We start from the raw sequence: 13,714 nt of genomic DNA, 5'->3' as shown, positions 1-13,714 counted from the left end.
TGTCAGGGTACAGTATGGTTAAGGTTAGGTAAAGACAGTGGCTATGGTTAATGAAAAAGTGAACATAAATTGCAGAACCGTGACGGGAGGCAAACACAGATCTCCACACCTTTTGTTCCACCTCGCTACATAAAGCACACTACTTCCTGCACTGGCACTGAACATTAGCATTGGATGTAAATAGTTTGGTGCAACATAGATGTAAACCAAGGATACTGTGATTGTGACCAGCTGCTGTAGCGAATGTTTGGGAGGTATTTGACCTTAGCCCAGCAGCAGTACACTTAATGTGTGGCAGTTTCAGAATAGATCTTAATTGGATATTTATGGCATGACATACAGACAATTGTGCTGTTTCTGTTAATGTACATGTCATTCTTTATGTGTTTTGTTTTCTGTATGGGTTGAGCATTGAGGCCAGTTTAAGGGTTTTTATTTTATCTACATTTTTCTCATTGAGGGAGCCATTATCCAGCTTCGTCAAGCTCTTCACTAAATCAATAGAAAGGAAACACTGCGCTTTTATGCACCCTGTCCAAACCTCTGTCTAATAAATGGCTCATGACTTGTGGTTTAGAATAAAGACAATAAAGCTAAATTGTCAGGTTTTTTATTGATCACCTGGCATTAATAAAAGAAGTGATTTTTCACTTTTTTGAACACATAAATCCCACATATATCTCATGGAGGAGACTCCTGTTTTCCTCTTTTTTTCCACTCTTGGCTTCTGTGTTCAGATTTAATTTCTGCTTTGTGTTAACTATCATGTGTAGAGCTTGGTAAACATCTCAATATTCTGGTGCACTGCGATTTCATTTCTCATTATTTCAAAATCACGTGATTTTGAAAAGCTATTGATGCACGTAAGATCTGATATTCACCTCCTGTTAATGTGTTTCTCAGCATGGACCTCAACCCTGTAGGCTTTCAAGCATTTAAGGCACATGTTTATGTATAATGAGGATTAACCAGCACTTGACACAAGTATTGATGTATGGTTTGGTTCTTAAGTACTAACATCACAGTCCTCATTTAGTATTTGAAAAGACAACATATGGATTTGGATTTGAAATGTGTTGTCATGTAGAGTAGATGTTTTGCAGGCCAGTAACAGTACTGCATGTTCGTCTGGGTCTGTTAATGTTTCAGAAAATGGTATATGTTAGCAGCTAAATTAAGCTGATGATTTCTTCATTGATTTTATTGATTGTTAAGTCAGTTGTAAAATATGTATGGAATGGAAAATGTGAGAGCAACAACCGGACCAGTCTGTGTGTGTGTGTGTGTTGTAAAATTGACCGAGAGAATAGTGTGATTCCTCTGGTAATTAATGGCGAAGCCCCGAGGCTTTCCTCTCAGCCTCCAGGTCCCTCCTATAATGAGGCCCCCTGGGCAGATCTCTGGTCAGTATCGATGAGCTGCACTTCTCGCAATTACCTCTCTCTGGCATCTTCATAACTGGTTCCGGGTCAGCATTGACTGGGTCATGAGAACGATGCAGATTTCTCTTCACCAATTACTGCATTTCAGTGTCATAAAATAACAGGTCAGTGCATGAGGCAGGATTAATGTGTTGTATCCTAATTATGCGTTTCTGATGCCTAACGTGCATCGAAGTCAGGCAGCTATGAGAGGCTTCCATCCAATTACCATTCATCAGTGTCTGCCAGAGACTCTCCTGGGATCAGCCGCTTGTCTCCACACTGTACTGACCAGGGATCAGTTCTGGTTTCCATAATCTGATCTGCTTCTACTGTTGAATCCATTGTTCTCAATGTAACATGGAAAAGACGACTGCCTACCACAGTTTCCAGAACCTACATGCTTTACTGCACTGAGCTTTGAATGGACACTGCAGCGCTTTGTATCTAAAAACACTACAGATTCTGTGTATTGAAACAATGCATTTCCAGTGATAACATACAGAAGACAAGAAGAAGATTGTGGGAAATTAGTGGATATGTGGAAATATTCATAGATTTATAATAACCTTTGGCTAATAGGTACTACTTAAAATAGATATGGTTATTTGAAACATGCTGTTGTGACAAAATGGCACAATGTTATTAACTTGGAAAAGTATTTAATCTTCTATTTCTCTTTCTGCCCATCAATTCCCCCACTTACACCATCTTATAAACAGGATGGCTCCATGAGCTGGGGAAGCGTCTCGAGTCACCGTACTACGCCATAGGAGGCATGAACGGGACCAGCAACGGTCCATCCATCAGGAGTGTCTACATCGCCTCACTCTACTTCACCCTCAGCAGTCTGACCAGCGTTGGCTTCGGCAACGTGTCTGCCAACACTGACGCCGAGAAGATCTTCTCTATTTGTGTCATGCTTATAGGAGGTAAACAGAATACACACACGTCACTGATCACACATAAATAAATGAATGTAGAATGATGAAGTAGAATTATATTTATATCATATCTGGGTTTGAAGAACAGATTTTTGCAGTGCAAGAGCAACTGTATCACACACATTTGGACAGGCATGGGCAGAAGTGGTGAACCCGCACATATACACACATGTACCATAGTTTTATTATAATCCTGTAGCCTGTGCTTTTATCAAATATGTCTTATCAGGTTGGTCTGATCCAGTTTAAACTGGCTTGTTAAACTAGGTCTGGTTTTTTGGGGGGTAAAGAGAGGTCACTGTGGCGGGGTTTTCCCTCTCTGGTTCGGTCAAATATTAATGTTCCTGGCTGCCTGGGGGCAGTAGCAGTCACACATACACACACACTCATGTTTCCATCACTTCAGAGGACATTACATTGACTTACATTCATTTCCTGGAGACTTATCCTAACCTTAACCACAATCACCACATGCCTAACCCTAACCATTACCCTAACCTTTACATAACACAAAATTTACCTTAACTTTAAGCCAAGACTTCACCCTAAAATTAATGGTTTACGTCAAGGGGACTTGCTTTTTGTCCCCATAAGGGAGGCGAGTCCCCACAACATGAGGAATACCTGGACCACACACATGACATGATATTGATACATATGACATACTGTATGCCAAAAGAAACATTATCAGGATAAACTGTTACTTTAGCACAATACAAAAGTCCTTTTTTTAAACAACTGCACATGTCAAAAAAGTGTTGGTGGCACAAGACTCACACTCAACATATATATGTTCAGTGGTTTCATGCCCAGAGGTGAGTGACACACCTGCGGCACAGTTGAAGACAGAATAAGATTAGGAGAATACATTATCTGTGGCGTTTAAAAGGGCAGGTATCTGTCACTCCAATCAAATCAACTCCGCTCAGTGCTGACACTGATCTCCCTGTCTGGGAGGTGCAGAGCCGCAGACATGAATGTAAATATAATGTTTAGCTGGTTGACTGGTTTGTATGTTTATTTGTTCACACGCAAACTGACAGCTTCCAATAACATGACAGAAATATTTGTTTTGAGGTTTATAGAAAATACATTTTAATTGTTTAAACAGAACTACTGGCAAGTAGTCTGACTTTGTAGAGGTCTGTTTGGGTGTGGAGACATGAACAGACGGAACATGACTGCTCCTCAATGCACCATTGACCTGGTTTGAGCCGGCAGGCGGTCTGAGTGCAAATCCCACTCATTCCAGTAATGCTGCACTGGTACTGAAACAACCCCTGCTGGGTCTCTTCCTGCATTTTGGCACTGTCAAGTTAAGAATGAGCAATGCACTTCACAAGCGCCAAGCTTCCACCATAAAAATAGCATCCAAAGCTATTTTTGTCTCCTGTCTTCGAAATCCGTTGTCTGATCTATTTCACTTTATTTCATTCATGCTTGTGCTCCATTAACGCTTCCCTGTCTAACTTTCCTTCACCTCCTTTCCTCTGTCTTCTTACCCACAGCACTGATGCATGCATTGGTCTTTGGTAATGTGACAGCCATTATCCAGAGGATGTACTCACGCTGGTCCCAATACCACACCAGAACCAAAGACCTCAAGGACTTCATCCGTGTCCATCACCTGCCGCAGAGCCTCAAGCAGCGAATGTTGGAGTACTTTCAGACAACCTGGTCAGTCAACAACGGCATCGACTGTAATGAGGTACAAAAAGAGGTCCAGTCTGATTCAGTTTCAAGTGTTTTTGTGTCAACCAACTCATAACACACGCACATACATACACTCAAGCTGACTCACACCCTCATTCTCCTCTTTTTTTCAGTTATATTTCTGACACCAAGGATCAATAATGCATTTGAAAGATCACATACTCCCCACTCCTCACATATCAGCCCCATTTAAACTAAGACAGTAAGAATGATAATGCGATCAATATTACATGATCTCCTACAATGTAACAGCATGCTCATTCTCGCAGCACTGACTGACACAGCATGGACAAGAGCCTGTAAAGAGAAATCACTTTTCTCTCATACATAGTGACATTTGGATGACGGGATATTTTGTGACCTGGAGATTCAGGGGTTTATACCCTGGTAGATCCTTTTTAACCAGTTGAAATCAGGCTAATTTTATACAAAATACACAGAAATTTGAGGTGTGGTGAGTACTACATGCCAGCAATGGAAAAATGTGAACAATACATATTAGCATCAACTGAAAAATGGAGACAGGTGGAGACAGAGGCAAGGTTTGCAGAAGTGGTATGAGGACAGCTTAGAGAAAACACAAACAGAGAAGGAGAGAGTGAATGACACCTTTCCTGACAAGCTCAGGAAAACGGACTCAACCATTCAGTAGTCTAATAGGAACGTGTCCCTCTAGGCTGTGAATGCCTGCGAGACAGCTGTCAGAGCCCAGAGCAGCGCTTAGATGGAGTGATGATGATGAATCCCAGACAGATGAATTATAGATGGGCCTGTTGATTAAAGTCAGCCTGGCCTCTGATGACTCATTGATCAATTGTATGTCACGGTGAGCTCCAGATCTTTGTCCTGACAAGGAGACAGACAGATGATATGCAATGTTTTGACTTTTTTTTAAACTGTGAAAGGGGTATTCCATTTTGTATTTGAGTGTTAATGTGTGTAGCGTAGCATGTGTGTATTGTGTTGATTTACACGGTAGCATATTAGTCTTTAGTGATTTTTAAGGGTTTTTTTTTTTTTACATTGAGGGTCCATCATTGAGTTGATATCAGTGTTCTAGCATTTGACCTAAAATAGTCCTTAAATGTACTGTATATTCATAATAGTGCATAGAAAATAAAAGATTATATTTTTTTCTATTGGCTGACTGGACATAAAATCATAAAATGTGTATCCTAAAGAGGGATGAGAGGTTTCTCATTTTCTTTTTCAAGTTTTTTCTTATCAGAATTGAGGGTCCAAGGATAGAGGGTGTATGTTGTGCAGACTGAAAAACTTTCTGTGACAAACTAGTGCTTTTGGGTGATAAAAATAAACTTAAGCTGGCTTTAAAGGAATATTTCCTGTAGTGCAGTAGGTTAAGAATCAAATCAGAGGTGACCAAGGCCGTGAATTTAATCACTGAGTTGCAGCATGGTGGTAGTTTCAAAGCTCCCTCTTTCTCTCTCTCTCTGCCTTTCTCCCTCCTGTCATCTTCACAGCTGCTGAAGGACTTCCCGGATGAGCTGCGATCCGACATCACCATGCACCTTAACAAGGAGATCCTGGAGCTGTCGCTGTTCGCCTCTGCCAGCCGTGGCTGCCTGCGCTCCCTGTCGCTACACATCAAGACTTCCTTCTGTGCTCCTGGAGAGTACCTCCTCCGACAGGGCGACGCACTCCAGGCCATCTTCTTCGTCTGCTCGGGGTCCATGGAGGTGCTGAAAGATGGCATGGTGCTGGCTATCCTGGGTATGATAAAGGGTTGGAGGGGAGGATGGAGTGTGGCGTGTGTGGGATGAGGAACAAGAATCCCTCTTTGCCATCATTATAGCTTTACAAAGAAACTCCCCGCAGCAACCTTCATAATAAAGCTCTGAGCGGCTCATTGTGATAAAGCTGGGTCCTGTAAATGAGCCCATTGTTTAGAAACAGGAACATTACAGTATCGTAAAGGCTACAGCTCATTCTCACAGTCTATTGTTATTAAGCTACCATAAAATCAAATGCCATTTTTTCAATATGTTCTAGCAGATAAGAGCCAAAGAAAGACTTAGTCTCACATGAAAAATGAAGGAGCTGGATTCTTGCTTTCCAAAGCTTTATTTTAACATGTTTTCTTGAAGGTGAGCAGTGCTGAGAGGCAGATGTTGAAACAGATACAAGCATTCACCCAGTGCAGCTTGTATTATTTTATACATAGGTAATCTGTTCAGAGCAGCCCATGATCATCCAATTCCCTACAGGTTAAGCCACTGCAATCCTCCAGCTGAGTGAGGTCAAGTCTGTTTTAAAGCATTGTAATTCAGGCCTGTCAACTCTAATCTGTGTTGTCCAGTTCAGTCCGGCCCATTTCATCAGGCCAATTCACTGGAGTCAGGTAATTTCAGATCCATCTAGTTCAGTCTAGTCCAGTTTAGTTCTGTCCAGCCCAGTCCTTTTTAGGTATGTAGTAGTTTTGTGTGCATTTTCACCTGTGCTTTTAAATTAATTTTTGATTTGCTAAGGCTGCAGCTAATTACAGCTACTGGCTTTACCTTGATTCCCTCAGTACATTCGACAACAGAAACAGAAAAAAAAAAACCTGAAATCAGCAATTCTATAAAAAAGAAAATATAGAGATGCTAAAATGGAGTTTGGCTACTCATTAAAGAAGGAATGAGATTCCAAAACATTTGCTAAAGCTGCAATTCAGTTTAAACTGAGAAAAGGTACTTGGGGGTCTTTATTCATAAAATTATAATAATAATCATTATTTTATGAGAAGGGTTGTGCTTTAACTGCAGAAGGAGTCATTATGGGAACTTCTAATGAAAGGAAAAGTAGCTGAAATGACTTAAAAAGATGCATTATAAAAAGACTGCTCGTTAAAAGGAAGATGAAAATACTTGCCCCCACAGACATTCTCAGGAGAGCAAACTGACCAAGATGGAAAAACTAGTCCAGCAGATGCTCGGTGTAGCGGGGTATTTTTCAGGATGGTATTCATCCTGTATGACTGGTGTCTTCCTAGAATCCCGAGTTAGTGCAAAAGTAAAGTGCGTCAGTGATGGGTTTTTTTTGTTGCATGAACTTATTTTACTAAAATAGATTATGATATATACTTACTAGCCTCTTTATCAGGAACACCTGTGCAATCTGATGCAATCCAATAGAACAGCTCTGCCATAAACTCTACTTTTACTAAGCTTGTACATTTTCAGTTCAAACAAAAAGAATGTATGGCAGAGCTGCTGTACTGGATTGCATTAGATTACACAGGAGTACCTAATGAAGTGGCCATTGAGTGTATGTACTCCAAAATCTTCCCTATAAGTATTTTGATGCAGAGCTGGATCCAAACAATTTATAGTTTACTCTAAAAAACTTCAAAAGATTGTCATTAAAAGAATAGTTCACCATATTGGCAATTACACTTATGCGCTTTCTTTAGTAGTAGAGATTTTTCCTCTCAGAACTGCAGAGAAAAGCTCTACGAAAACCATGCACGTCTCAATGTTCAGAACAAATGTGAATCAAGATGCAAACAAGCCCCAGTTAAGCTGCTGAATAACACAACCTCTTGTCCTGAGTGACCTTCATGGCTTTTACTATCTGACCTTGATGACAGACGTATAGACCAATCTGCTGCAAATGTGTAAGCGTGCCAGGAATGTGTGTATGTGTGTGAGTCAGTAAGAGAAAGAAAGATCTGAGTCTGAATCTCCATCCATCACGATCACTTGAATTAGACACTCTATTGGTGCTGTACAATCTTTTTCTCCATCTCTGTTATCCCACTTGTATATATATGTGTGTGTGTGTGTGTGTGCTGTACAAGTGTGTTTTTTTGTCTCAACACCTGTATGCAAGTGAAGAAAGTTTGTGTGTGTGTTTGGGCGTGTGTGTGTGTGTATGGAGTAGGCGGATTTGTTTACTGGTGAGTGTGTGTGGGTGTGTGGGTGGATGTATGTGTGTGTAGGCTTGACAGGCGGAGAGCATTGTCTCTGTGCTTGCCTGCTGACTGTGCAGAAGGTCAGGCTGACATTGAGTGTCTGACTGAAGGAGAAAAAAGCTTCTCTGTCTCTGTTTTTCTTTCTATGTGTGTGTGTGTATGTGTGGGTGTTTGTGTGTGTGTCTCCCCCCTCTTCCTTGTCACACCACAAGTCCGCAGACACAGCTCGGTAACATAATAGAAAGTGAGGCCACAGCAGGAGACATGGAGCAGAGAGACAAAGGATGAGGCGGAGAAAGTGGGAAAGTGGGGTTGATAGAGAAATGAGAAGAGAATGTGTGTAGCGGTAAATCTGAAACAAATAAAAGACAAGAATGTGTGTGTGGTTGGGTGATGCACTAAGGGAAGGAGTGTAAAGGCAAGAGTCTTTTAGAGAAAGTAAGGGAGCAACAAATAATTGTAAATGTGGAGAGAGGAAGCAAGGCTGAGGGATGGGTTAGAGGGAGGGATAAGGAAGGAGGAAGGAGGGAAAGAAGGAAAATAGGGAGGAACAAAAAAGTATGGGAGGAAGGACAAGAAAGGGAGGGAAACTAAACAGGGAGGAGTGAAGGAAAGAAGAAAGAGAAGAAAGGGGGAAAAGAGAGGAAGAGGAGAAGAAGGAAAACACAAAAGAAAGGAAGGGGACAGAAGGGAAGAAATTGGGAAAAAAGGGAAGGAAGGAAAACAGGGAAGAAGAAAGCAAGAGGGGACTGAAAATGCAAAATAGGGAAAGGAGGAAGGAAGGAAAGGAAACAACGAGGCATGGTGAAAAGAAAGACAGAGAAAAAAGAAATAGGGAACAAAGGAAAGGAAGCTGCAAGGAAAGGTAAAAAGAAGGAAAGAAGAACAAGAAGAAAAAGAAGGACGGGAGAAAGGAAGGAAAGCATTGAGAAAGAAAGATGAATGAAAGCCAACAAAAGAAAGAGAAGAAAGTAAGAAAGGTAAAGGAAGGAAGGAGGCAAGAAAGGAAACAGGCAGGAAAGAAGAGAGGATGAAAAACAAAAAAGAAGGGAAGGAAGACAGAAAGACAGAAAATTGGGAAAAAGAAAGGAAAACAGGGAGAAAGAAAGGAAGAGGAAATAAAATGCTAAATAGGGAGAAGTGAAAGAAGGAAAGAAAATGGGGAAAAGAGAGAACGAAAGGGAGAAAAGAAGAAAAGGAAAGAAAACAGAGAGGACAAGGAGGAGAGAGGAAAATATGAAAAGAGAGTGTGTATGCGAGCACAGAAGACAAGGACAAAGGGTTTTGATATAGAGGAAATGGAAAGAGAGGAGTGAGAAATCTTCGAAACTGAGCGACAGAGAGGGTGGGAGAGAAATAATGAAAGAGGTAAGGAGAGTTGACTGAGAGACAGCAGGAAAGAATCGGAGAAGAGGAGAACGAGAACAGTCACGACTGCTGCTTCATCAGCCTCGGTGTAATTGAGCAGCGTTCACAGTTCACAATGACCATAATGAATATTTTATCACTGCTTAAGGGGCATTAACACTAACGGGGTACTTAGCTCAGTCCTGTATGTGTCACGAGAGCAGGAAATATCTGTCACCGCCGTTTCATTCAAGTAGTACCAAAAACTGTGAGAGTGATTATGTTTTGATAAATAATAATCAGACTGTAAACAGTGATGATGTGTTCGCTCATTGCCTTTGTTTATACTTGTTCTTTTTTTGTTTTTTACTACCACAAGCCTCTTTTTCTCAATAAAGTTCTCACTTTGCAGTCTTCATCCACATATGACCAGTTGTACTTTAACCTTATGTGACAAGTTTGTGGCAACAATTCATTAACAACAAAGTCAATGGTACAAAAAACTGACTATAAAATCTTGTTGTCTAGTCTCAGTTGTGGTTTCCTGATCCTTGTAAAGAGAAACAAACTTAAATTATAGCAACAATTCAAACCATACTTTCAGTCATAGTAGCTAGAGGAATAACTAAGCTGATAATGGTGCCACTTTCTAGTAAGGCACCCTTTATAGAGAGTTCATAAGGTTATTTCTCCCATGGGAAACTTGCTTTTTCTTTTTTATTACTTTAGTTCATCAGTGGACTGTTGGTTGGAGCACTTTACTCCTGGAAAAGTGCTGCAGAGCACCAGGACCAGAATCTGTACAAATTATTAAAGATCCCCTCCAGACATGTTTTAAGATATATAAAAAATACTCCGCTTTGACTAAAAAAAATGTGTCTGGTATGGTTATTCCACAAAAAAAAGTTCAGTTACCTCAGTAAAAAACATCAAATTGCATCCACTCCTTCCCTCTTATTGAAAAATGCTGAATACATGAATATGCAAATATTTTTCATTTTAAAGGTTTAACTGTTTGAAACAAGATGTCTCCTACTTCACTGTAAAGTCCATTCTTAGTGTCTGTGCACTGGAGGCTTCAAGTTCCCAAATCACACTTGTTTATGTTGCATACTGGACCAAAACTGGCTTCTAAATTAGTTGTGATGTGACAAAGTTTTTTTTTTGTTAGCACGGAGAAACTTTCCACTCTCAGCAGATGAATATGAAAACAGCCTTCTAGTGTCAAACTCTGCACACATCATTCTGCACAATGAAGCTCAAACATCCAAGTTAAGAAAGATTTTTGAGTGGAGGACTTCAACATTTACAACTCTGGACTTAATGGATTATTACACAAATGCTCCACTAATGATTTATCAGCATCTGCATAAGACATGCAGAAGACTTACATTTTTTTTCTGCTGGCTTATTAAGAAGTGATAAACCTGTGACCCTTCTCATTGCATATTAATATAGCTATTAGTTACAACTTATACTATTAGAAAGTAGTACTCTACAGATTAATGTAATGCTTTTTGGTCTAGTGCAGAATGGCACTATGAGATAGTACAGATTCAGTCTTGTTTATAGACACATCAGCAGCAGACATACATCCCCAGACACCATTTAATAAATGGAGAACCTAAAACATGTCTTACAGTCTACATCATACTCTGAGCTCTACAGTCTGTGCCCTCAACCCTTTAACCAGAGTATAAACAATGTGCTATGACCCTTATTCTGACCTACCTCGTCCATGTCTCTCTGAGCAGGTAAAGGCGACCTGATTGGGGCGAACCTGTCCTTAGATGACCGAGTGATAAAAACCAATGCGGACGTGAAAGCTCTGACCTACTGCGACCTGCAGTGTATCAACCTGAAGGGGCTGTACGAGGTGTTGGACCTTTACCCAGAGTACTCGCAGCACTTTGTCCAGGACATCCAGCAGGACCTCACATACAACCTGAGAGAGGGACACGAGACACATGTGAGTCACGCAAATGCTTTTGATTCTCTGAATGAATCTGATTTCATTACATTATAATTAAAGAGATGAAATCAGAAATAACTTTTTCACCAGAAATATGCATATTATGCAGAAAATGAGCTGTTTTAAAGGGGATGTATCATGTACAATCCCAAGTCTATATGTACATTCTGAGGCTCTACTGGTATATCTTTGCATGATTTCCTTATTTATCTTATACTGACCCTTCATGCAACTCTTCAGTTCAGCCTCTGTCTGAAACAGGCAGTTTCAGCTCCTGTCTCTTTAATGCCCCCCTCCCAATGAGCCCACTCCGTTCTGATTGGCCAGCTCCTGGAAGCTGCATCTGGGCCAAGACACAGTAGTATTAGGATTTCATTTCTTTTTCCCATTCTTTACTCAAAATATAAATATCTCAAATACATCTGTACATATTTGAGCCCGAATCCGATCTGAAATATGCAAGTGGACAATGCAAACAACCCATGGACACCAACCTTAGCAACAAAAGCTGTGGAACAGACAGCCATTCGTGGGCATATGCAAGCGATCAGTTCGATGGGGAAGTGGAGTTAACATTGCAAACAAAGCGTTCAGAGCAGACTGAAGCCCTGGCTTTTTATTTTCAGGGAGCATTTTACAAATGTACACCTCTAATTTTGGAGCTTTAACATACACATCCATCATCATAACAGTATATTAAAGATAACAGAAAATCACAAAAAGCATGTTATGTCCCCATTAAAGTGATTTATCCTGGATAACTAGTCCCCATGCATCCAAATGTTATTATGTTTCCTGCTGGACGTTTACATTAACGGGGTCCTTTTGTGATGTTGACAATTTAGAAAAAGTTTCCAGTTATAGAAAGTGACGAGAAAATAAGGGAGAGGATGAGAGGATGAAATGCAAGGGAGGTGCTGATTGAAATAAGTAAACAAACACACAACAACAACAACAACAACAAAACAATTAACAGTTAAACTGAAGAGATTTTCTCACTTCACCTCACTAAAATGTTTATATTATTGATTTTTTAAATCTGTACTTCTCGTTTGTTTTAATAAAGACATCCTGACAAGTTCAAAATGTTTTTATTGTTGTTGCTGTTGTATGTATTTAAAAAAAATTAATGACTCCTATGTATAACCCACAGCAGTGCAGCACAAGAGAAACACTTAATACACACTTGCCAAGTTCTCTGTGTAATGAATCAAGGTTCTGTAACAATGTGTGTATGTGAGAGAGACAGAGAGAGAGAGAGAGAGAGAGAGAGAGAGAGAGAGAGAGAGAGAGAGAGAGAGAGAGAGAAAGAGAGAGAGAGAGAGGGAAAAAAATAGCTGGGGCACTTGGGGGAGCTCTGCTGCTGTAATTACAGTCAGGTGTTCCTGTCTGTCCTGCCCAAACACCACTGGCCCACTTACACACACACACCACCACTGGCCCACTTATACACACACACACACACACACACACACACACACACACACACATACACAACCTGCCAAAGGGCTTTTTGGGGAAGCTAAGGTGCAGAGGGGCAGCCCAAATCTCAGGACTGAGCTCAGTTTAAATGAAGACCGGATGAAGGAGGCGGCTCGGGATGGAGGGTGTGTTTGTGGCTGACGGCTGTGAGATGTTGAGATTGCTGTTTGGATATTACTCGGCTGTATATGAGCACAACACAACAATATCAGTGTACTGAGGTGGATTATTTCCCATCACTGGTATCACCGCAAAGCATGTAATCATGTATTATTTTCCTGTGCCCACTTAACAAAATGATTCACTGCTGAGCCTTGTGAAATAGCTCCTCCGTAATTTAAAACTGAGACGAGAAAGGTCACAACTTGATTGCTCTTTTTTTCTATATGTGTCCTCTCTTCCAGGTCAAAGCCAGACTGTCCACAACACCTCTAGATACTCAGGTAACTGGACCACAAGCACTCGCACACACAGACACTGATCGATGATTGAAAATCTAAAGGCAATATACCCAGCTTTGAGACAAGTACCATTAACATAAAAGACTTGTCCGAAGTCGATCGCCTCACCGTATTTGTTGATACCAGTCCACAGCGTTTTAATCAGCTCGCAATAGAAAATAATGAAACTCAAATTAATGCTCAACCCCAGATCAATTTTTATACTTTGAAAAGTCCGCGGGGCAACCCTGCGGTAGACCTCCATCAATGATAATGGACTCAATTACTCTTTTAGACTTAATGATTCTGATTGAGAGATTTTTTTTTTTGTTGTTGAGGGAGGAAAAAGATCAATTCTGCTGGAGAATGAGTTGGCAGTCATTAAATAAAGGCTGCACCAGAATAGAAGGCGATGAAATGCTCTACATGCTGTCATGCTGCTCTTTCAGTGTTGCGAATCTGCACAAAGAACACAAATACAA

General features: G+C 40.6%; 1 protein-coding gene across 1 annotated transcript in view; it reads left to right on the top strand.

The window, feature by feature from the left end:
* kcnh8 (potassium voltage-gated channel, subfamily H (eag-related), member 8) overlaps window positions 1-13,714 on the top strand; it is a 62,953-nt gene that overhangs the window by 41,472 nt on the left and 7,767 nt on the right. The window contains exons 8-12 of the mRNA XM_042434930.1: window positions 2,144-2,353; window positions 3,874-4,073; window positions 5,560-5,809; window positions 11,093-11,307; window positions 13,197-13,235. Coding sequence (XP_042290864.1) covers window positions 2,144-2,353; window positions 3,874-4,073; window positions 5,560-5,809; window positions 11,093-11,307; window positions 13,197-13,235 — 914 coding nt within the window. The remainder of the gene's footprint in view (window positions 1-2,143; window positions 2,354-3,873; window positions 4,074-5,559; window positions 5,810-11,092; window positions 11,308-13,196; window positions 13,236-13,714) is intronic.

Source organism: Thunnus maccoyii, chromosome 15, assembly GCF_910596095.1.
Source record: "Thunnus maccoyii chromosome 15, fThuMac1.1, whole genome shotgun sequence".
In the NCBI taxonomy this organism is placed as follows: domain Eukaryota; kingdom Metazoa; phylum Chordata; class Actinopteri; order Scombriformes; family Scombridae; genus Thunnus; species Thunnus maccoyii.
Note: the sequence above shows the minus strand (reverse complement) of the source record. Positions and strands in the feature narration are given on the sequence as shown.